The sequence below is a fragment of the Aspergillus sclerotioniger genome (assembly GCF_003184525.1).
Source record: "Aspergillus sclerotioniger CBS 115572 chromosome Unknown BO94scaffold_32, whole genome shotgun sequence".
Classification (NCBI taxonomy): domain Eukaryota; kingdom Fungi; phylum Ascomycota; class Eurotiomycetes; order Eurotiales; family Aspergillaceae; genus Aspergillus; species Aspergillus sclerotioniger.
In genome coordinates, this window is record NW_020291022.1 from 191,730 (window position 1) to 210,718 (window position 18,989).

The 18,989-nt window shown below is 54.0% G+C and overlaps 11 protein-coding genes across 11 annotated transcripts; 5 read left to right on the top strand and 6 right to left on the bottom strand.

Moving 5' to 3' along the window:
- Positions 1–19: 19 nt before the first annotated feature.
- On the bottom strand, positions 20–1,909 carry BO94DRAFT_539018 (translation elongation factor Tu). Its single transcript, XM_025612612.1, has 5 exons — positions 1,722–1,909; positions 1,635–1,663; positions 1,303–1,565; positions 562–1,241; positions 20–503 (listed from the first exon to the last, which is right to left on the bottom strand). Exons 1-5 carry the CDS (start codon positions 1,885–1,887, stop codon positions 319–321), a joined length of 1,323 nt encoding a protein of 440 aa, XP_025463404.1. The 5' UTR covers positions 1,888–1,909; the 3' UTR covers positions 20–318.
- A 269-nt stretch (positions 1,910–2,178) lies between these two features.
- Positions 2,179–3,363, bottom strand: BO94DRAFT_539019 (putative translation initiation factor IF3). Its single transcript, XM_025612613.1, has one exon. The coding sequence runs from the start codon at positions 3,175–3,177 to the stop codon at positions 2,488–2,490; it is 690 nt and encodes a 229-aa protein (XP_025463405.1). The 5' UTR covers positions 3,178–3,363; the 3' UTR covers positions 2,179–2,487.
- Positions 3,364–3,505: 142 nt separating this feature from the next.
- Positions 3,506–5,789, top strand: BO94DRAFT_539020 (guanosine diphosphatase). The gene is made up of 3 exons (XM_025612614.1): positions 3,506–4,049; positions 4,100–5,444; positions 5,499–5,789. The coding sequence occupies exons 1-3, from the start codon at positions 3,935–3,937 to the stop codon at positions 5,554–5,556; spliced, it is 1,518 nt and encodes a 505-aa protein (XP_025463406.1). The 5' UTR covers positions 3,506–3,934; the 3' UTR covers positions 5,557–5,789.
- A 76-nt stretch (positions 5,790–5,865) lies between these two features.
- BO94DRAFT_475428 (NOPCHAP1/New4 family protein) lies at positions 5,866–6,611 on the bottom strand (the record flags this gene model as incomplete). The annotated part of the gene is made up of 2 exons (XM_025608566.1): positions 5,866–6,063; positions 6,126–6,611. 2 exons carry the CDS (start codon positions 6,609–6,611, stop codon positions 5,866–5,868), a joined length of 684 nt encoding a protein of 227 aa, XP_025463407.1.
- An 807-nt stretch (positions 6,612–7,418) lies between these two features.
- On the top strand, positions 7,419–8,171 carry BO94DRAFT_475320 (eukaryotic translation initiation factor 4E; the record flags this gene model as incomplete). Its single annotated transcript, XM_025608558.1, has 2 exons — positions 7,419–7,863; positions 7,939–8,171. 2 exons carry the CDS (start codon positions 7,419–7,421, stop codon positions 8,169–8,171), a joined length of 678 nt encoding a protein of 225 aa, XP_025463408.1.
- A 635-nt stretch (positions 8,172–8,806) lies between these two features.
- BO94DRAFT_539022 (BOD1/SHG1 domain-containing protein) lies at positions 8,807–11,417 on the bottom strand. Its single transcript, XM_025612615.1, has 2 exons — positions 11,127–11,417; positions 8,807–11,069 (listed from the first exon to the last, which is right to left on the bottom strand). Exons 1-2 carry the CDS (start codon positions 11,352–11,354, stop codon positions 8,910–8,912), a joined length of 2,388 nt encoding a protein of 795 aa, XP_025463409.1. The 5' UTR covers positions 11,355–11,417; the 3' UTR covers positions 8,807–8,909.
- Positions 11,418–11,695: 278 nt separating this feature from the next.
- On the top strand, positions 11,696–12,219 carry BO94DRAFT_539024 (putative NADH-ubiquinone oxidoreductase 14 kDa subunit). Its single transcript, XM_025612616.1, has 2 exons — positions 11,696–11,777; positions 11,888–12,219. The coding sequence occupies exons 1-2, from the start codon at positions 11,744–11,746 to the stop codon at positions 12,139–12,141; spliced, it is 288 nt and encodes a 95-aa protein (XP_025463410.1). The 5' UTR covers positions 11,696–11,743; the 3' UTR covers positions 12,142–12,219.
- Positions 12,220–12,613: 394 nt separating this feature from the next.
- Positions 12,614–14,278, bottom strand: BO94DRAFT_539025 (cation efflux family protein family). Its single transcript, XM_025612617.1, has 2 exons — positions 13,825–14,278; positions 12,614–13,760 (listed from the first exon to the last, which is right to left on the bottom strand). Exons 1-2 carry the CDS (start codon positions 14,128–14,130, stop codon positions 12,690–12,692), a joined length of 1,377 nt encoding a protein of 458 aa, XP_025463411.1. The 5' UTR covers positions 14,131–14,278; the 3' UTR covers positions 12,614–12,689.
- A 629-nt stretch (positions 14,279–14,907) lies between these two features.
- Positions 14,908–15,938, bottom strand: BO94DRAFT_627662 (glycine decarboxylase subunit H; the record flags this gene model as incomplete). The annotated part of the gene is made up of 3 exons (XM_025617440.1): positions 14,908–15,586; positions 15,653–15,715; positions 15,800–15,938. 3 exons carry the CDS (start codon positions 15,936–15,938, stop codon positions 15,270–15,272), a joined length of 519 nt encoding a protein of 172 aa, XP_025463412.1. The 3' UTR covers positions 14,908–15,269.
- A 232-nt stretch (positions 15,939–16,170) lies between these two features.
- Positions 16,171–16,972, top strand: BO94DRAFT_539026 (mitochondrial 37S ribosomal protein bS6m). The gene is made up of 3 exons (XM_025612618.1): positions 16,171–16,275; positions 16,346–16,377; positions 16,481–16,972. Exons 1-3 carry the CDS (start codon positions 16,252–16,254, stop codon positions 16,788–16,790), a joined length of 366 nt encoding a protein of 121 aa, XP_025463413.1. The 5' UTR covers positions 16,171–16,251; the 3' UTR covers positions 16,791–16,972.
- Positions 16,973–17,290: 318 nt separating this feature from the next.
- On the top strand, positions 17,291–18,888 carry BO94DRAFT_568960 (acyl-CoA thioesterase). The gene is made up of 2 exons (XM_025614708.1): positions 17,291–17,838; positions 17,896–18,888. Exons 1-2 carry the CDS (start codon positions 17,608–17,610, stop codon positions 18,730–18,732), a joined length of 1,068 nt encoding a protein of 355 aa, XP_025463414.1. The 5' UTR covers positions 17,291–17,607; the 3' UTR covers positions 18,733–18,888.
- The last annotated feature ends 101 nt before the right edge of the window (positions 18,889–18,989 follow it).

An 18,989-nucleotide genomic window follows, 5' to 3' on the forward strand; every position in this document is an offset into this window, starting at 1 on the left:
AATTTCCCAGCACATCAAGTGGAGTAGATCATTCAATTCATATTCAACGACATACCTAGAAGTGAGAAGAGAGGAGAAGAGATACAAAAGTCTACAGACATTTCAATACAATACAGATACATGGATATGACTCAAGAACTCCGGCGCAACCCACCATCCTGGCGTATCAGTTCCGGTTGCTCCCGCTGATGCCCGCGCTGCAAGATGGTGTAAACATTATGAACGAATCCCTGTCAATTATTTTTCGCTTCCTTTCACATGGTACACAGCAGCCAGTTCCCCGGTCATGCTTAAACGAACCTGTTCAGATCCGCAGGTTTACTCGCTCAGGACACGGGTAACGAGACCAGTGGCAACGGTACGACCACCCTCACGGATGTTGAAGCGCTGACCGGCCTCGGCGGCAACGGGGCGGTGGGTCTTGACGATCACCTCGACGTTGTCACCGGGCATGATGCGGCGGGACTGGTCCTCGTCGGGGAAGCTGAACTCAGCAGCCTCATCTGTAAAAAAACATAGTTAGCAAACCGTCTCCATTGATGCAAATACGGAATCACTTACCAGCAGTGCGGATGAACAGCTGGGGACGGTACTGGACACCGAATCCGGTACGGCGACCACCCTCGGCCTCAGTGAGGACGTACATGGAAACCATGAACTTGTTGTTGGCCTTGGCGCTGCCAGGAGCGGCAATAACCATACCACGGCGGAGATCCTCACGGCGGACACCACGGAGAAGGAGACCAGAGTTGTCACCAGCGCGGGACTCATCGCAGGACTTCTTGAAGGTCTCGATGTCGGTGACCTTGGTCTTGATGACCTCGTTGGAGGTACCAATGATCTCAACCTCGCTATCCTTCTTCAGAAGACCACGCTCGACACGGCCGGAGGCGACGGTACCACGGCCGGGGATGGAGAAGACTTCCTCAATGGACATCAAGAAAGGCTTGTCAAGATCACGCTGGGGGGTGGGGATCCAGGTGTCAACGGCCTCGAGGAGGGAGTCGATCCGCTGGGTACCAATGTCGGCCTGGCGGTCCTCCAGGGCGCAGAGAGCAGAACCGAAGATGATGGGGGTCTTCTCACCCTCGAAGCCGTAGGTGTCGAGAAGCTCGCGCATTTCCAGCTCAACGAGCTCCAACATCTCCGGGTCATCGATCGCATCGACCTTGTTGACGAACACAACGATCTTCTGGACACCGACCTGGCGAGCAAGCAGCAAGTGCTCACGAGTCTGGGGCCTATTGACCAGCGTCAGCACCGATACTCGGAGGAGTCAGGAGGACCAAGGATTAACCGTACATCTGACCGTCAGACGCAGCGACGACAATGATAGCACCGTCCATGTTGGCGGCACCAGTGATCATGTTCTTGATGTAATCGGCGTGACCGGGGCAGTCAACGTGGGAGTAGTGTCTGTTGTCGGTGGCGTACTCGATGTGGGCGGACGAGATGGTGATACCACGCTTGCGCTCCTCGGGAGCCTTATCAATGGCACCATACTCGAGGAACTGAGCCAGACCCTTGGAGGCCTGGTGCTTGGTGATGGCAGCGGTCAAGGTGGTCTAGAGGAATGTGTGAGAAGTTTTCGGACCATATCGGGAAACAACAAGGGTGGACGATTGGCATCTCACCTTGCCGTGATCGACGTGACCGATGGTACCTATGAGGAACCGATTAGCTGAGGTATTGGTAGACAGGATCTGAAGATGGAAACTTACCGATGTTGACGTGAGGCTTGGTACGCTCGAAGGCAGTTGCCATGCCACGGGCAGCCAGCTTGTCTTTGGCGAAAACATGCTGGATGGGGTTGACACCACGGGGGCGCAGCAGGGAGGCCCTGCTGGAGCGCAGAAGAAGGTTGGCAGTTCTGGCGAGGCCGGACATGATGGCTACCCTGTGATGGAAAGACAACCGAACAGGAATGAAAACCAAAGGAAACGCGATGGGACGGAAGAGAACACAAGCTGGGTTGGAGCAGACCTTCAGCCCGGAAAAATTTAGGGAGGCGCTGACTCAGCTGCCGGCCAATCACGCCCGCAGTATTGCGGAGTCCCCAGGCACCGTCGGGATAGGCTCAAGCAGGTATACCGGCCAGGGGACAGGTACGGCAGGTGCAAAGCGCAAGTCGGGGGAGATGGATGAGCTACCTATACGAACATTGGTACATTGCATATTTTTCCACCGAGGTGGGGCGTGCACACGGCTCCCATCTGAACTCGTCCTCTCCCGCTCTACCATGGTCTAGCATAGATAGCTCAAGATAGACGCCATACTCGGAGCCAGAGCATGAGCATGGCAAATCGTACCCATCATACGGATATCATCCAGTCGGGAACCGAGCAGAACGATCTGTCAAAATTGGTTGGAAGGCCTGCTCGATCCTGTCCAAGCACTGATACGTCGTTATATACATACAAAGAACCCCCAAACCCATACCATCAATAGTATACATATTAAACTCCAATCAACCTTGATGCAAAATCTTCAACTCTCCTTTTTCACCACCAGAACCACATGTCTGCCTGGCTCCCCTTCCATGGGTCTCACTGGTACAGCCTTGGCCTCCCGAACGGTATCCAGCACCCGCTCCATCAGAGACTTGACCTCATCCACAGTAGGAGCTCTCTTGCGCTTCTTTTTCGTCAGGATCACCTCCACCTTCCGGCCTTTCTCGAGAAATGTCGTGAGCTGCTTCATCCTATGAGACAGGTCATGGCTATCGATCGCCCAGTTCAGCTCCAGCTGCTTGAGGCCATCCCGGGGAGCCTTCGCTTTCTCCTTGGCCTGTTCGCGCAACTCGAATTTGTTCACAATTTTGCAGATTGGGAACCCGCCCTCGGGGCCAGCCGATACCTGCAACAAACAATCCTCCGAGCGATTGACGGATCGCAAAGTTTCGCGGAGGGTTGCGGGGGGGTTAAGGCTGTTGTTCTCGTTCACCAGCTGAATAAATTGGGACCCGATGTCTTCATCTAGAATATATTGTGGCAGTGCACGAGGATTTGACTTTCCGCGGAACTTGAACAAACTGCTCGTGGGGCTGTAAAATCGAGAAGGGACTTCATTCAATCTAGGGCCGAGTCGGAAGAAATCTGGACGAAAGGTAGGTTGAGGAGTGAGGAGGATCTGGCGAAGGGCTCTCGTCGGAGGGACGAGCCGGCGCATGTGCTTCATTTTCGGGGGTAACAGCTGCCCTCACCGGCGATGCAAGAGGCGTTTAGAGGGATCGAAAGAGGGTCAAGATAAGGCTGAACGGGGTCTTCGGATTCTTCGAATCAAAACGAGGGATCATCGGGTGCAGGCCTGCGGGGAGAGAATACCTACCATGGACCATGTGGTGAAGTTCTACTCCGTAAGGTGGTGGTCGGGAATGTGTCTGGCTGCATGCGGCGACCGCCCACCAGCCACGGGGGCGACGCCACAGAAGCGGGCGGATCCCCCGATCGTTTCAGAGACCCTGAGAGGCGGAATACTAATCACGCCGGGTGGCCTCCATTTGCCTCTCCGTCTCGCCCTCGTCTGTTCTCTCTCGCTCGACTCGCTCGCTCGCTTGCCCCTGACTTCCCACCATCATCCTTCCCTTCGTTGGTTGGTTTCGCTTCCCACAATCTTTTTGGCCTGGACCGGAGGCTCCCGGACGATCCTATGGTCTCTCTTCGTTTCCACCGTTAATCCACCATCTTTCCTTTATCCAACTCGGTCGGAACCTACGAGCGTGGTCCCCCGGACGTAACGCTACCGCCGTATCCTTGGCCCTGCCCGCATGTCGACTGGCGTTGACAGTCGACACTCTCAAGGTACATCGTCCTTTGCATCATCAGGCTCCAGACCTAGCAGACGTTCGGTGTCGCACCCCTCCGAACCCGCAATCACTTCAGCCGGCTTGGACAAATCGATCGATAAATCTCGTCGCAGTTTCTCCAACATTATGATGTCCCAGACGCAGCGGTCCCGCTACCTAAAGACAGGTGCGATTGTCGGGGCTGTGCTTCTTATGCTGCTTTGGCTTTCGCCATCTAAGCCTACAGTGAGCAATTTCGGGACCCGTAAGTACCCCTATGTCGAGGATGTTGAATAGGGCTGACGCTCAATTCAGAGCAACCGTCCACCGGTGTCGCTCCCCTAACGGACAAGTGCACGAAGCCCCATGACCCCTCCAAGCCTTTGATTCAATATGCGCTCATGATCGACGCTGGAAGTCAGGGCTCCCGGATTCACGTCTATCGCTTCAACAACTGCGGCTCTACTCCCGAACTCGAGGACGAGGTCTTCGAGCAGACTGAAAAGAGGCAGGGTGGTTCTGGACTTAGCTCCTACAAGGAAGACGCCGAGGGAGCCGCCAAGAGTTTGGATCCTCTTATGCAGGTGGCTCTCAAGTCTGTCCCCGCTGAGTACCAGTCATGCTCCCCCGTTGCTGTGAAAGCCACCGCCGGACTGCGTATGCTCGGACCCGAGATGAGCCAGCGGATCCTGGAGGCCGTCAGGACCCGCCTGGAGACCGTCTACCCCTTCCCTGTCGTTTCGCGTGAAATGGGTGGTGTTCAAATCATGGATGGCTCGGACGAGGGCGTCTACGCTTGGATCACGACCAACTACCTTCTTGGGAAGATTGGAGGTCCTGATGAGACCCCCACCGCCGCTATCTTCGACTTGGGTGGTGGTTCCACCCAGATTGTCTTCCAGCCCACATTCCCCAAGAGCCCATCGGGCGGTATGCCCGAGCACCTGGCCGAGGGCGACCACAAGTATGCCCTTCAGTTCGGTGGTCGACACTTCGACCTGTACCAGCACTCGCACCTGGGCTACGGGCTGATGGCTGCCCGGGAGGCTGTCCATAAGGCGATTGTCGAGGCCAAGCTGGCCGCCAGCACTGTTGACATGTCGTGGTTGAAGCAGCCGATCACCAATCCTTGCATTGGACCCGGTATGGAGCGTGAGGTCGAGTTGACCTTTGACAATGACCACGCGCTCGCGGGCAAGGTTACCGTGAAGATGGTGGGCCCGAAGGAGGGCACCAATGCCGCTGCCCAGTGCCGTGGCTTGACCGAGAAGATCCTCAACAAGGATGCTGGCTGCAAACTGGCGCCATGCTCGTTCAACGGCGTCCACCAGCCGTCTCTGGAGAAGACGTTCACCCGGGAGGATGTGTACATCTTCTCCTACTTCTTTGACCGCACCAAGCCCCTGGGCATGCCCGACTCGTTCACCCTGGAGGAGCTGCACCAGCTCACGGCGACCGTGTGTGCGGGCGAACCGGAGTGGAAGATTTTCGAGGGCGTGGAGGATGCGCTGCCACAACTGCGCGACCGGCCCGAATGGTGCTTGGACCTGAACTTCATGCTGGGTCTGTTGCACACGGGATACGAGATGCCCTTGTCGCGCGAGGTTAAGATCGCTAAGAAGATCAAGAACAACGAACTTGGCTGGTGCCTGGGTGCAAGGTGAGTCCCAATTTTTTGATTATTGATTACTACGGTGGTACTAACGAGTGATAGCTTGCCCCTGCTGAGCCAGGAATCCGGCTGGACTTGCCGGGTGAAGGAGGTTTCCTAAGCGGATGATGGTGATGTGGCGACGATAGTTAATAAACATTGAGCTTCTGCTCTTGACGTATACATTCTAATATCCTGCAAATAGATCGATGGAATTTGCTGTTCGACCTGTGTTATTAGACTTGCCGGAGTTGTGTATGGATATGATTACTATGTGATTCGATCTATGATGCGTGATCTTGTAGCGATGTATACCAACTTTTGTAAACCAAGCCTAGCAATGTCCCAGAATGCAGACCCAAGCAAAACTATATATCTCCCAACCAACCGAAAGCGCCATGCCATGCAATCAGTAGCCAAAATAGCGCCTCTATATCTCCTCGATGGTCGGTTTCTCCGATGAGGACTCGGCATTTCCCATGAGGGTATCCAGGACATTGGAGTCCTTTGCAGCCTTGGGTCTCTCCGGCAGGACATGTTCATTCCGCTTGCCTTCGGACTCGTCCTCGGCGGCATTGTTGCTCTCCTCGTCCGGTTGCTTTTCTTCGAGAACACCTAGTCCCAGATTCTATTCGCGATTAGCACACCCCAGAAAACCTTAAAACGGGAGGCGTGGAAAATCCTGCATACCATCTCGATGTAGTGTCCCTCCTCGTCATCGTCCATGTCATCCAATCGCACATCCTTCGCCCGACCGGCGGCAATCTCCTGTTCGAGATGCTCATTGGCGGTTTTCATCTGAGGCAGGAAGGCCGATAGGCGGGAGAGCAGGTCGGGGTTTTTCTCGATGCGGTGGATGCGCGGTTTGGGTATCGAGGGAATGCGCGGCATGTCATCGGTGGGGGGTTTGGTTTCGGGCTTTTCGTGGGCGATGGTTTCTTCATCTTCATCGTCGCTGTCACTATCGCTAGATCCTGACGAGGATGTGTAGTCGTCCTCATCCTCCTCGCTGTCTCCGTTGCCGGTGGAGTTTGCGGCGTGACGGAGGTCGTGGGCCGAAGCGGCGGGGGAGTGTTCGCGCCGGTCGACAGGGAGACTGGAAGAGGGAGCGCATGATTGCGTGGATGCGACGAGGGGATCGGCCCCCGGGCGGTTGGAAGAGGAGGAGGGGGACATGGTGGAGGGGATGATGGTGAGAGAAAGTTGATGGAATGAATGAATCTGCGGGCGATTGATTGATTGGCGCCGAAGTGGGGATTGGCGGGGAACTAAGCACAACTAAGTAGCCCTTAATGCTGCCCCCATCCCAGCCCGACGCCATGACGCCAATCGATCAGGCCAGTTATCCGACCTGCGTTCTTCATCGTGCAGCCAGCGGCAGGCACGCCTTCTTGGTGAAACCTCGGTGGCAGTGTTGCGTGGACATTCCCTTGTTTCCCCGGCGTGTCTGACTGCTGGTCCGATCTGACTGACCTCCTCGTCGTGCATTCATCGGCTGTGATAAGGGCGCCGTTCCCCTCTCCTGGACTCATAAAGCCAGCCTTTACTCCCCCATTGCTTCCTAGGTTGTCTCCGGGCGTGGTTTGTCTCTACTTCTCCCTGAATCTTTAGGAATCATCCGGCTGGCATATCCCGGAATAGCTTCACCATCACTTACTTCGGTAAGTAAACTCTCTTTGTGCCTTATTGTCTCATTGTCCATCTGACAGGTCCAATACCCCCTTCGTCATCGTCCCTCTTTATCCCCGCCTCCTTTACACCCATTGATCCCCTTTTCTTTTCTTTCCTTACGCTCACACAAACAATAGGACCCCTCAATCCGAACTACATACAATCCTCCAACCACGGCATTGAGCCTGCTCTCTCACACCTTCCACCCAGGAGATATAAAACGAGCATATCCCACCACCCACATACTTCGCCCCCACTCAACCAACACCCCTCTCTCATCTACACCCTGTCCCCCCAAACTACTCGCCCAAAATGACCGTCCCAAGCCTCCACGTCAACGACCAAAGCCCCATCGAGGAGCATCCGCGCGACAGAGACGTCACTCGCAAATCCCTCCACCAGAACATCTTCGGCAAGCTACGACCACTCCCCTTCCAGTACCACTGGACCGTCTGGTATGACCGACACACCGACACCCCAAACACAGACTACGACTCCCGGCTCTACGTCCTGCACGAGGATGTCGCCGACATCGCCACCTTCTACCGCGTTTACAACAACTACCCCTGGGACAAGATCCGGCTGCGCGACACAGTGCACATCTTCCGCAAGGGCGTGAAGCCCGCCTGGGAGGATCCCGAGAATCGGAACGGGGGGTGCTGGCGCTTCCGGGTCCCAAAGAGTAAAGCGCAGGCGTTTTTCCATGAGATTACCATTCTGTGCATGGCCAATGAGTTTCAGGCTGTTTTGGAGAAGGGTATGCCCCCCTGCCCTGTTGCTTCTTGTATATATACTACTGTGGGCTCACACTAACGAACAAACAATGAAACAGAACACGACCACGTCCTCGGCGTCTCAACCTCCATCCGCTTCAACACGCATCTCATCTCCGTCTGGAACAAACTCGGCTCTAACGAACGCTCCATCAAGGCCCTCGAACAAACCATCCTTGATCGTCTATCCCCAGAACTAAGACCCACCGGCACCGGTTCCAACGCCTACTTCTATAAACGACACGACGAGAACGATGGGTTCCAAGAGGCAGTCGAGAAGAGTAAGACGTAGAACTAATACCGCAGCTAGTCTTATTCTATTGGACCTATCCGTACGTGCGTACGTACTCATCGGTTCCGGGAGGGGAGATGTATATGTATAGCATTCGAGTGTTGTGTTGTTAGGTGAATGAGATGTTCAGACTCGATATACCTATACCCTTAGTCCAAGGGGAATATGATCCTGGCAGTATGAATGTAGATACTATCTAATATTAGTATATCTAACTCCCAATCACAAGGACAGTATACCATCACCATCCACACCATCGTACTACCAGGTAACTAACTATAACATACCAACCCCATCTGACATATCATATATCGATTCCACGTCTTGCCTTGCCTTGATAGTTGTCTGAACAAAATTATATAGTATTCGAACCAACGATCACCCTACTCAACAAAGCGTTTTTCCTACTGTATTCATCAACTGAGTCTAGACTTATCGACGACGACTACTACTATCCATATATATGATACCACTATGCACCAACTATACTTTCCAGCTAAGCGATTGCTGATTGTGTTTATATGATGCTACCAACTACATATCCATATCCATACAAGCCAAACTATAGTTACTAGAAACTCGAAGAGAAACAAATAGATGGATATTCACTAACAAGGAGGATTCATCGCACCCGCATGCCAAATAATACATTCATTATATTACATTAGAGACACGTGCCCTACTACCTACCCACCTACTTACTTACTTCCCGATAGAATAAGTAGTTAGTTCAATGCATCATGATGGTCTCCGACTCGCGCTCCGTCGTGGCGGTCTCCTCTCATCGGGCTCTCTTTCTCTTTCCCTTTCCCTTTCCCTATCCCTATCCCTGTGTTCTCTCTCCCGGTCCCGATTCCCGTTGTTGTTGTTGTTGTTGTTGTTGTTGTTATTCCCTTCGGTCTTTTGCTCACTAGCATTACCGCCACCTCCACCAGCACCACCACCAGGAATATACCGATCAATCTCGACAAACCCCCGTGGCGGTGGACGTTCTTCTCGTTCTCGTTCGCGTTCGCGTTCCCGCTGTTCCCGTTCACGCTCCTTCTCTGGTCGCTCAGGCGACCGCACCCGGCGACGAGGAGACCGGCTCCGACGGCTAGTGGGCGGGACGTAGCGGTCGATGTCGAGGAGACTTGGTGAGCGGCAACGACTGCGTGAGCGACGGCGAGAGCGGGATCGCCGACGAGATGATCCTGGTACACGGGGGGATTTCTCGCCTTCGCGGGGACGAGTGTCGTCGGTGTCTCGTTCTCGTTCTCGTTCGCGGGTTTGTTCGCGTGTGTGGTCTTGATCGCGCTCACGGGGTCGGTCTCTGTCTCTTTCTCTCTCGCGATCTTGGTCTCGAGGCCGGTCTCTGTCTTGATCTCGGGGTCGGTCTCTTTCTGGGTCGCGGGGTCGGTCTCTTTCTGGGTCGCGGGGCCTGTCTCTGTCTTGATCTCTGGTGCGCTCTCGGTCGCGGTCGCGGTCACGGTCTTGGTTTCGATCCCGATGGACGGAACGTGAGCGTGAGTGTGAGCGGTATCGAGGGCGAGAACGGGATCGAGAGTAGTAGCTTCGTCGACGACGGTAGTCGTCGCGGTGTCTGTCCCTATCTCTGTCCCGGTCCCTGTCCCCATCCCTATCTCGATCCCGTCGGTCTCGATCTCGGTCTCTGTCACGGTCTCTGTCACGATCGGTTCGAACGGTAGATCGGCTTCGGCTCCGGCGGTTGGGCCGATAGCTGCGGTCGCCGTATCGGTTGTCGCGGAAATCACGAAGCACAAGTCGGTCGTCGGAATCGCGATTGCGCGGCTGGCTGGATACATCGCGCGACTTGTCCGGATCGTCGAACCGGGACGAGAACCTCCGTCTCGAGCGACTGCGACTATCCTCCCGCTTCCTTGTCCGATTGCGATCGTCTGCTGTAGATCCGCGGGTTCGATTTGCGTCGGCGTCGCCCGGCGGGCTCCCTGCCCTGGTAGGAGTGTTGGAGTATCTCGATTCAGCCTTGGGTCCTTTCGGTGGTGGCTTGAGGCCGTTCTCAATCGCCTCTGCCTCCTCAAAGTCGAACTCGGGTTTCTGTCGCGCCTTGGCTGCCAGCTCCTCTCCCTCCTTCAGCAGAAGTTGTAGCGCCGTCTCCTCCAACGACTTCTCGTCCACCGGGGGCGGTGGTGGCACAGGTGCGGGTGTGGGCTCTTTCGGGGTTGGCGACTTGTCCTTTCGCGACTCGCGATACCGTGGAGAGTGGGCGCGATCAGAGCGATAACCTTGCGAGCGATCCCGGTAGCGGTAGCGATCTCTATCCCTGTCTCGATCCGAATCGCGGTCTCTGGTGCGGCTGCGATCGCGCCAGTCGCGATATCTCTCGCGCTCTTCCCGGCGTCGTCGCTCGTATCGTTCCTGGCGTTCCTTCTCCCTTTGCTCATCCAGCTTCCGCTGCTCCTCACGTCGCTGTTCCTCGCGCTCCCTCCTCCTCGCCCTCTCTTCTTCCTCTTTTTGTCGCTCAATCTCCCGTCGCTTGCGATCCTCCTCGGCCTTTTTGCGCGCCTCTTCCTCCTCAATCTCCTTTTGTTTGCGCAGCTCCTCCTGCCAGACCTTTTCGCGCTCGTCGCGTTTCGCTTTCACCTGGATGGCGTAGTCCTCGTCGGTTTTATTCCCAGCCCTCTCCTCCTGCACAGCGAGCTCCTCACCAATTTCATCGCGACGAATTTCGCGAACCGACCCGAGGATATCAAGTAGAAATTTCTCAGCCAGCGCATCCAACGAATTCTCCACACTTTTGTAGACATCGCTCCTATCGACAGCGCCCTCGATCAGCGTCGCAGCCTTCCCCCGCTCACGCGCAAGCAATCCCGGTTCGCGATCGATCTCCGACTCTGCCAGCTCAACAAGGAGTTTCGTAAACTCGACCTTGCCTTCCTACCAGCGCATTAGCCACACCCAAACCAAAACAACCGGAATTCAAAAAAAAATTACCCCATCATGAAACTCGGCCCAGATCTTCTTCCGAATATGATCAAACCCACCCCGTTTCTTGAACGCGTGCAGCAAATTCTCAATCGCGGTATGCTGCGCCGCGGACAAAGGCAACTCATCCGTCTTGAACTTCTTCCGCTGGAGACTGTCCAGGTCCAGATCCAACGATGACGACCGCTTCGTCCCCACAGCCACCAACGTATCCGACATCTCCTCTGGACCAGCCATAAGACATCAGCCAGTAGTTAAGTCCGTTCAACCAGGGGCGAAGGGAAAAAAAAGAAAAACACCTCACCCAACTTGGTGGTAGATTCTCCACCGAAATACAAAGTTCCGTTCCCGAGTCGCAAGGCGGGCGGAATGAATGAATGAATGGCCGCAGGCCCGACCGCCCCCGGCGAAACTAATCTTCCGAAACCACCCCCGAAGCAGATTGGGAACCACGGCCCCGTGATTCGCCGGGTATCACATCAATCAACCTCATCTTTCGACCGTGTGTGTTGGGATAACGTCGCGTTGCTGCTAAAAGCCCCGCTGCTGCGCATCGCATATCAATCAATTCCCTCCCTCCCCCTCACGTTGAGTTTATCCGCCGCTGCCGCCGCCGGTCCGCAATCATGGTTCACAAAGTCCTCTTCTGGGGCGGTTTCGGTATGCAACCATCACCTACCTACCACCTACCTACCTACCTACACACGCCCCCCTCAAACACAACTCAAACCCACATAATCACACACACCGCACTAACAAAAGCAACCCAGGAATCGCCGTCCGCCTCTGGCAACTCGGCATCGAAATGCGACCCATCCTCGCCAAAGAATCCCTCTGGGTGTATCCTCTCTTCGCCGGCGTTGGAGGAAGCTTCGGCTACTGGCTCCAGGGAGTCGAGAACCGGCAATTGAAGATCCTTGCACAGCGGAGGGAAGCTATTCTGGAGAAACGCAGACGGAGGGATGAGCGGAACGGTGCTGACGAGGGAGGGGTTCTGGCTGCTGCTGCTGCTGCTACGGCATGAAGAGGCGACGTCGTGTATATTGTGTCTTGTTTTCTTATGGGGCTTGTTGCTTGCTGGCTGGCTGGGCTCTTGCGGGTTAGAAAGAGAGATTTTCAAAATGAGAAAGGCCCGGTTTGGTTTTTATTTTTTGTTTTCTGTGGGATATGAAGGGGGTGAGGAGAGGGGAGGATGGCTTTGTTTGGTGCGGAGTAGGCATCTTTGAGATGGGGATGGGGATGGATGGTGGGGAGAAGAGGGGAGGGAGTTTGGGAGGGCGTAGATGTTTGGTCTATCAGTGGTTGGGTGTGTAGAGAGGATGGAGTTTTTGGACTAGGGCCTGTGTAGGTGATGCTGGGCTTAGCAGTCTAGTGTTTGTGGTATGATGGCTAGATTGATATTGGCGAATTGTAGAGGGACTATTCACATGGGCGTGTTATATCTTCTACTTACGAGCTCTAGGCCCCGAAGACAATGATTATATTCAAGCTGTACACTCTACATAATTATGTTAATAGACAAACATGATGTTCATTGAAAGCCGGTCACGATCGTATGTACAGGCAAGATGGCTATGCCTTCTCCGCTGTAAACTGCAGCGAAACTTCCCACTTCTGCCCCCCGGATCCGTACCCTCCCCCCAGTCGGTTCTTGATCAGGCTGGCAATCCGTTCACGCAGTCGCACAAGATTCTCCTCGGTTCCCGAGACACGAAGCTTCAGGTTTGCCATGCACAGCCCGTAATGGACCTGCCAAAACCGAGCATCATCAACCCCGTAAACGCAAGGATCAGCCTCAATATCCCGAATCACCTCAGACACCCCTGGCCCCGAATAGGACATGAGCAGCATGGAGCCTAGCGTCTTCACCAAGCGCACTCCAATGACACACATCGATATGGAAATAGTGCCGGAAAGCAGCACATCCAGCCAGTTGTAGAGCTTGATAGATACCAGGGGCAGCAGCAGGAGCAGCGTCGAGCAAGACAGGGTCAGGAAATGAGACGGGTTACTGAGGACCGACGGCAGCGACTCAATGTACCCAAACCGCATTGCCTTTCCTATCCGACCATGGTTCTTGAGACCGATGGCGGAGATCAAGGTGGAAGAAATCGCCAGCAGAGCGGTAAAATCCACACGACCCAAGGACACACGTTCATGGACGTGAGTATGGTGAGGTTCATGGCCGGAAGACTCCAGAAAATGTTGCAGGTTGTGAGAAATAAGGTCCATCCCCATGAAAAGCAAGAGTACGCACATAGCGAACCCCGCAAGCACCTCTGCGCGCTCCAAGCCGAACGGGTGGCGAACACTAGATCGCTTCCACACTTCAAAGTTGCCCAAGATATCGACAGCCACACAAAGCATTGCGCCGAGGGAATCGAACAGGATCAAGTGCGATAGAGCCGTCATGGCCAGAGATCCATGGGCACTCCAGAGCGTATATCCCGCGATACACATGTGGCATACGCTCCACCAGAACCGGGTAGTCTGGTCCCTGGACATACTGGAGCGGTACTCTTTGAAAGTCGGTATAGGCAGCGAGTTGGGCAGAGCTAGAGGGGCTCGAGGGGGCGGTTCGAGGAAGATCTGATGCGAAATACTACTATGTTTATATTTGTGTCCGCGTCGCTGGCCAATGTTCTACATCAATAACGGTGGCGTCAGCATCTCCTTACGACCACAACATCATAAGCGAGCAACTCACAGACTTGACGACTGGCCCCTTCGCCATTGTCATAGTCTTGAAATTGAATGGCCCGCCTGCATTGTCGCTCTGATCGCCCTGCTGCAATGCGTCTGCTGGGCTGAGGTTGAAACCCGCCCGCGTAGGGCTCAAGCGATTGGCATCCCCGGGATCCAATGTGCCCCGCGAGCTAGGGAACGTGTCCCTCAATGGCGACAGGGAGTCTTTGTCGTGCAGATGGGGCGTCTGGTCGGAAATGCTTGGAGGGTCATCTAGAGGTGGCGTCGGAGTGCGCGGAGGAATAGGGATGGGGAGGTTCGATGCCATGTTCAGCTGACGAAGAGCTGGCGCCCCGCCGGATGGCTTCGGTGCTCAAAGGATGCGCGTTACACCGTGCGAAACACGGCGGAGAAGGGTACGGAGGCAGAGTATGGAGAAAGCAAGGGCTGAGGTCAGGAATGCTGCGGGATTGTCTTATCACTTCGAGTCTCCTCGGTTTACTTTCGGCCCCATCCGAGGTGGAGGGCATCTCACCGCCCGGCGCACTGCCAATATTACTGCATTAGGAAGGCGGCCAGCATCATCTATGCTTCACTTCTCCAGCCTCAAGCACATGCCATGCTGCATTAGGAATTGGCCTGCAGTATAGCCTAAGAATAGCAGCAAAGGGCAATGATAGACAGTCGGATAGAGAGTCACATGTTTACCCCAGATCACATTTTTTCAGCGTACGTGGGTTGGCTATCGAGCCTGGTCATCGAAGAATACTTGGGTAAAACTTGTTTACAATGAAAATTACGGGGCAAATAACAGAAAGAGGCTCCTATCTGATTGTAATAGAAAGATTAAGTCCGGCTTATCTAGTACCAGGACATGCCAGTAGTGCAAGTTATACTGCAGGCAAAACGACAACTTCACAATGGGAATGTATACAGTCAGTCTACAGAGTATGCTAATGGTATGTCTTATAGCATCTATCTCGAGAGTTGAAGTGCACATCTGGCTGCACGGTCTGATTTGTCGAGTCCATTATTCTGTTGTACTAGTTGCATGGGTATACAGCCGCATTCCACACCATGGGCAGAGAAATACAGTAATCACAGAAACAAGATACGAGCATTGGATTCAGATATCTGATCACTTTAGAAAAGCCAGAAAAAATGCAGAGGATATCATATATTTCTTACAACCCGCAACAGACGCAGCCCTTGTTGAATAAAAGGCCGCCGATAGCGGCATGACGTAGCCCTAGACAGTCACGACTCTGTGATGGAAACATAACCTTCCACACACAACAACCCAGGCCAATTATACCCATTACAAATGAAACAACCCAGATCACTTAAAAATCATAATCAATCACACCGTTGCACTTTGTCAGAAGCAGCAGCGTGCGCGCTCATGTAAACCCAGACCAAACTCAAATCGATTCATCCAAATCATCCCACCCGCACACCACAACTCCCTTACTCCTCATCAATAGTAGCCTTGTAAGCAGTCTCATCCAGCAGCCCATCCAGCTCAGCAGCATCGTTCACCTCAATCTCCGCAATCCAAGCCTCACCCTCGGGGCTCTGGTTGATGAACTTGGCATTGTCATCGAGCACGGTGTTACCCTGCTTAACAGTTCCGGAGACAGGGGAGAGGATGTCCGAGGCAGACTTGACGGACTCGACGGCACCGACGGGGTCACCGGCGCTGACCTCCAAGTCGACCTCGGGGAGCTCGACGAACACAACGTCACCAAGGGACTTGGCAGCGTATTCGGTGATTCCGATCTTAGCTAAACAGTTCGAGCAGAAGAGTTAGAGAGTGGTGGAATGTGGTGGGTGGGTGGGTGTAAACGAACCAGTCTTGCCGTCGGCGGCGAGCTCGATCCACTCGTGCGACTCGGTGTATTTCTTCAATTGAGCTGCATGGGTTCGATTATTAGCTTTGGAAGGGATCTAAAAGGCCGCAATGGCCTCATCGACCTGTATTCAGGGGGGTTGCTCACAGAAAGGGCTCTGGGAGAAGCTCCGGACACTTCCCCGCGGGAAACTGGCGGGTGCGGCCCTGCAGACGGAGGAGAGGGGGAGCTTCTGCGCAAGCAGGCGAGAAGCGAAGGGACGGAGGGATCTGGCGATGGGAGACATGGTGTGTGGTTGGAGTTGAGGGGAGAGGGGAGGAAGGTGAGAGAATCGAGAAAAGTGAGAAAGTGTGAATTGAATTGGGGAGAAAGGAAGAGAGCGAAGGGAAGGTAAATTAAATATGAATGACGGAGGTGAGGGTGATTCCCGGCACTGATAGCGGGTGCCAAGGCGGGTGCTGATAAGAGCGATGGTCGAGCCTCCGCAATCGCCTTCGGAAAAATCTCATCCCCTTCCAGTTCCGTGTTTGGTTCTCCGTCATCTTTTCGTTCCCCGACGCTATCTTTCAATCGAGACCCCACTCCACATTGTCGACGCCATGTTGTACGAACTGATTGCAGTTGTATGTGATCTGGCGAGCTTTGAAATGCCTTGTATTGGGTTTCACGATAGATACTGATTGATGACTATAGGTCCGTCCCGGCAGCCTCCAGGAGGTTCGCGAGTACGTGCCCACCACCCATCATGTTTTCACCGGTCCATCTTCTCGCGCAATATTCTACTCGCCAAACGATCATCAACCCTGGCAGCTCACTGACCGATAATAGTATCGCCCGTAATGCCGGCATCCAAGTCCTCCGCTCCGGCGGCGTAGTCCGCGGATACACCAACTGGGGCACCTTCCGTCTGCCCAGAACCACGACGAAGCATCAGGCCCGGTACAAGGAAGGCCACCACTTCATCATGCGCTTCGATGCCTCCGGTCCCGTGCAGGCGGCAGTTCGCAGAACCCTCGGTCTCGATCCCCGGATGGTCCGGTTCTCCGTTGTGAAGCTCGGCGACAAGCTGGAGGAGATCAAGGACGTGAGCGGCAAGGTCGAGTGGACCAACGCCCGTACCATCACCGAATCCATCTAGGTGTGTTTCGAGGGTGATTTTGATCGCTGAGATGCGATTGTTCGTTCGGGGTACGAAAGCGGATTCGAATCGTCAATGTATTATTCATGGGATGGGTTTTATTTGTATATCATATCAGCATTATCGGCGCATATACCTTACTTGGCAGATTTGGTCAATAAAGATGGTGATTAGTTTTTCTGCTCTTGCAGTTCTGTCGGTTTGTGGTTCTATTGGGTCAACGTATCCTGCCATTTGATCGGCTAAGAAGGTGGTGGAATGGTGGCAGTTGGTCAATTATTATCTCCACTGAAGGGCGATTGGTTTAAATCATAGATAAATTCGTTGATTTACACTCTCCGTCTATTAAGGATAGTCATCCCATTGCGGGCTGAATATGCTCTGCCTGGCAACGGGGTATACAGAAGTAGTGGAACAATGATGATCCAGGAGGCCTCACTTAAGCTGCAAGCAGTGCTGGAAATGCACCAATAGACACTACGCAGCATAGCGTTGCGATCTGCGGAGCACACCAACACCGCCACTATTCATGTTGATCTTCGAATTATGCTTCAGTAGCCAACCAACTCCGCCCGCTCTGCCGAGGTTCTCCTTGGTTAGGTCGGTTGCGGTTAAATCGTCAGGGCACATGAGCTGAGCTCAACAATCTTACCTGTCCATTTTCCATCTCCAACGACTGTACAGACTCTACATCTTCAATAGCCACATAGCGTATGAAGCAACATCAGTCATCGCATTTAGCCCAGCCTACCTCCCACAGGACATCAACACCAAGACAAATACCTCGACCATATACTCCTCCACCACCGTACACACAATGCCCACAGACGGAGCCAACCAGAGCCCATCCTCCTTCGCGGAGCTCATGGCTCTGCGACGCCTCCCAAATCCACTCACCAGCAGCAATGAAACAGAACAGACCGAGCGTTTCGAATCCCTAGCACCGCCCTACCCACCCGGCGAAGCAGCAAGAGCCTTTGGCGGCCACGTTTACGCACAATCCGCCTACGCAGCCTCCAAAACAGTCGATAAGGGCTTCGTGATTCATGTAGGTCTCTCTATCCCCGCTATATCACAGACACGCCTGCTAACCCGACCCAACCAGAACGTGACGGGGACATTCATCCTAGGAGGCCTTCTAGACGTTCCCTTCGAGTACACCGTACGTCACCTCCGCGACGGGTACATGTACTGCACGCGCTCCGTCGACGCACGACAAGGAGGCCAGATCTGTTTTTCATGTCTATGTTCCTTCAAACGGGACGAGGATCAGACATCATTCTCCCATCAGCCTGCCCCTGCCCAGGAGCGGTATGCATCCATCATAGCAGGGAAACGGCCCGAGGAGTATTCTGTGAGTCCGAGCGTGGACGTGGACTGGTGGATTGAGGGGGTGAAGTCGGGGGATTTATCAGAGAGGGAGTTTCCTGGAGTGGATGCTCGGAAGGTTGATATGATGGGGTATAACCAGACGGAGGAAGTTAAGAGCCATCCGGAGAAGTATCGGCAATTGGCTATGTATTCGCTGAAAGGGTTGCCATCGGATCCGGGGAGTAAGGAAGAGTTGAGGAAGAGGGAGAAGTCGGGGGAGTTCGATAATCTGTATGCGTGTGCGCATATGTATGCTTGTGATAGGAATTCTCTGTTGTTGATTGTCCGGGCGCTGGGCCATAAGAGGTTTACGGCAATGGCAAGTTTGACTCTCACGGTGGTGTTTCATCAGCTGGGGGAGGCACTGAGGATGATTGATTGGGGGTCTGGTGAGGAAGGTGGTCGGGATGGAGTACTGAGAAAGTGGTTTGTACAGGAAGGATGGACGCCGCGGTCGGAGGAGAACCGGGCGGTTCACGAGAGTTGGTTGTGGACGCCGGATGGGAAGTTGTTGGCCACGAGCTATCAGGATAGTTTGTTGCGGTTGACAAGAAGGGAGGAGAAGCTCTAGTTCGGTGGTGTTGACTTAGACAAGACTTAGATGCACGGGAGGTGATGTATGAATGCCTTTGCAATAAAATGGTTGCATGTATCAGCTCAGGTGTGAGGACTGTGTGCAATGCAGGATAGTTGATGAGTTGTGAAGTGACGGCCACTCTGTACAATGAAAACATCTTACATAGCCACTCACTGCCGCTGGTACTAACTAGCCCATATTTGCGGATTTATATATCAAGTACACGCCTTTATATCGAAGGCACCGATTAT

Coding starts and splice junctions, on each gene's coding strand:
- BO94DRAFT_539018 (XM_025612612.1), bottom strand. CDS start 1,887: ATGTCCGGCCTCGCCAGAACTGCCAACCTTCTTCTGCGCTCCAGCAGG. Junction 1,242..1,302: donor GCTGCGTCTGACGGTCAGAT/GTACGGTTAATC, acceptor GCTGGTCAATAG/GCCCCAGACTCGTGAGCACT. Junction 504..561: donor GCTGTTCATCCGCACTGCTG/GTAAGTGATTCC, acceptor GTTTTTTTACAG/ATGAGGCTGCTGAGTTCAGC.
- BO94DRAFT_539019 (XM_025612613.1), bottom strand. CDS start 3,177: ATGAAGCACATGCGCCGGCTCGTCCCTCCGACGAGAGCCCTTCGCCAG.
- BO94DRAFT_539020 (XM_025612614.1), top strand. CDS start 3,935: ATGTCCCAGACGCAGCGGTCCCGCTACCTAAAGACAGGTGCGATTGTC. Junction 4,050..4,099: donor AGTGAGCAATTTCGGGACCC/GTAAGTACCCCT, acceptor CGCTCAATTCAG/AGCAACCGTCCACCGGTGTC. Junction 5,445..5,498: donor GGCTGGTGCCTGGGTGCAAG/GTGAGTCCCAAT, acceptor AACGAGTGATAG/CTTGCCCCTGCTGAGCCAGG.
- BO94DRAFT_539022 (XM_025612615.1), bottom strand. CDS start 11,354: ATGGCTGGTCCAGAGGAGATGTCGGATACGTTGGTGGCTGTGGGGACG. Junction 11,070..11,126: donor GGGCCGAGTTTCATGATGGG/GTAATTTTTTTT, acceptor ATGCGCTGGTAG/GAAGGCAAGGTCGAGTTTAC.
- BO94DRAFT_539024 (XM_025612616.1), top strand. CDS start 11,744: ATGGTTCACAAAGTCCTCTTCTGGGGCGGTTTCG. Junction 11,778..11,887: donor CCTCTTCTGGGGCGGTTTCG/GTATGCAACCAT, acceptor AAAGCAACCCAG/GAATCGCCGTCCGCCTCTGG.
- BO94DRAFT_539025 (XM_025612617.1), bottom strand. CDS start 14,130: ATGGCATCGAACCTCCCCATCCCTATTCCTCCGCGCACTCCGACGCCA. Junction 13,761..13,824: donor AGGGGCCAGTCGTCAAGTCT/GTGAGTTGCTCG, acceptor TTATTGATGTAG/AACATTGGCCAGCGACGCGG.
- BO94DRAFT_539026 (XM_025612618.1), top strand. CDS start 16,252: ATGTTGTACGAACTGATTGCAGTT. Junction 16,276..16,345: donor TGTACGAACTGATTGCAGTT/GTATGTGATCTG, acceptor TGATGACTATAG/GTCCGTCCCGGCAGCCTCCA. Junction 16,378..16,480: donor AGCCTCCAGGAGGTTCGCGA/GTACGTGCCCAC, acceptor GACCGATAATAG/TATCGCCCGTAATGCCGGCA.
- BO94DRAFT_568960 (XM_025614708.1), top strand. CDS start 17,608: ATGCCCACAGACGGAGCCAACCAGAGCCCATCCTCCTTCGCGGAGCTC. Junction 17,839..17,895: donor ATAAGGGCTTCGTGATTCAT/GTAGGTCTCTCT, acceptor CGACCCAACCAG/AACGTGACGGGGACATTCAT.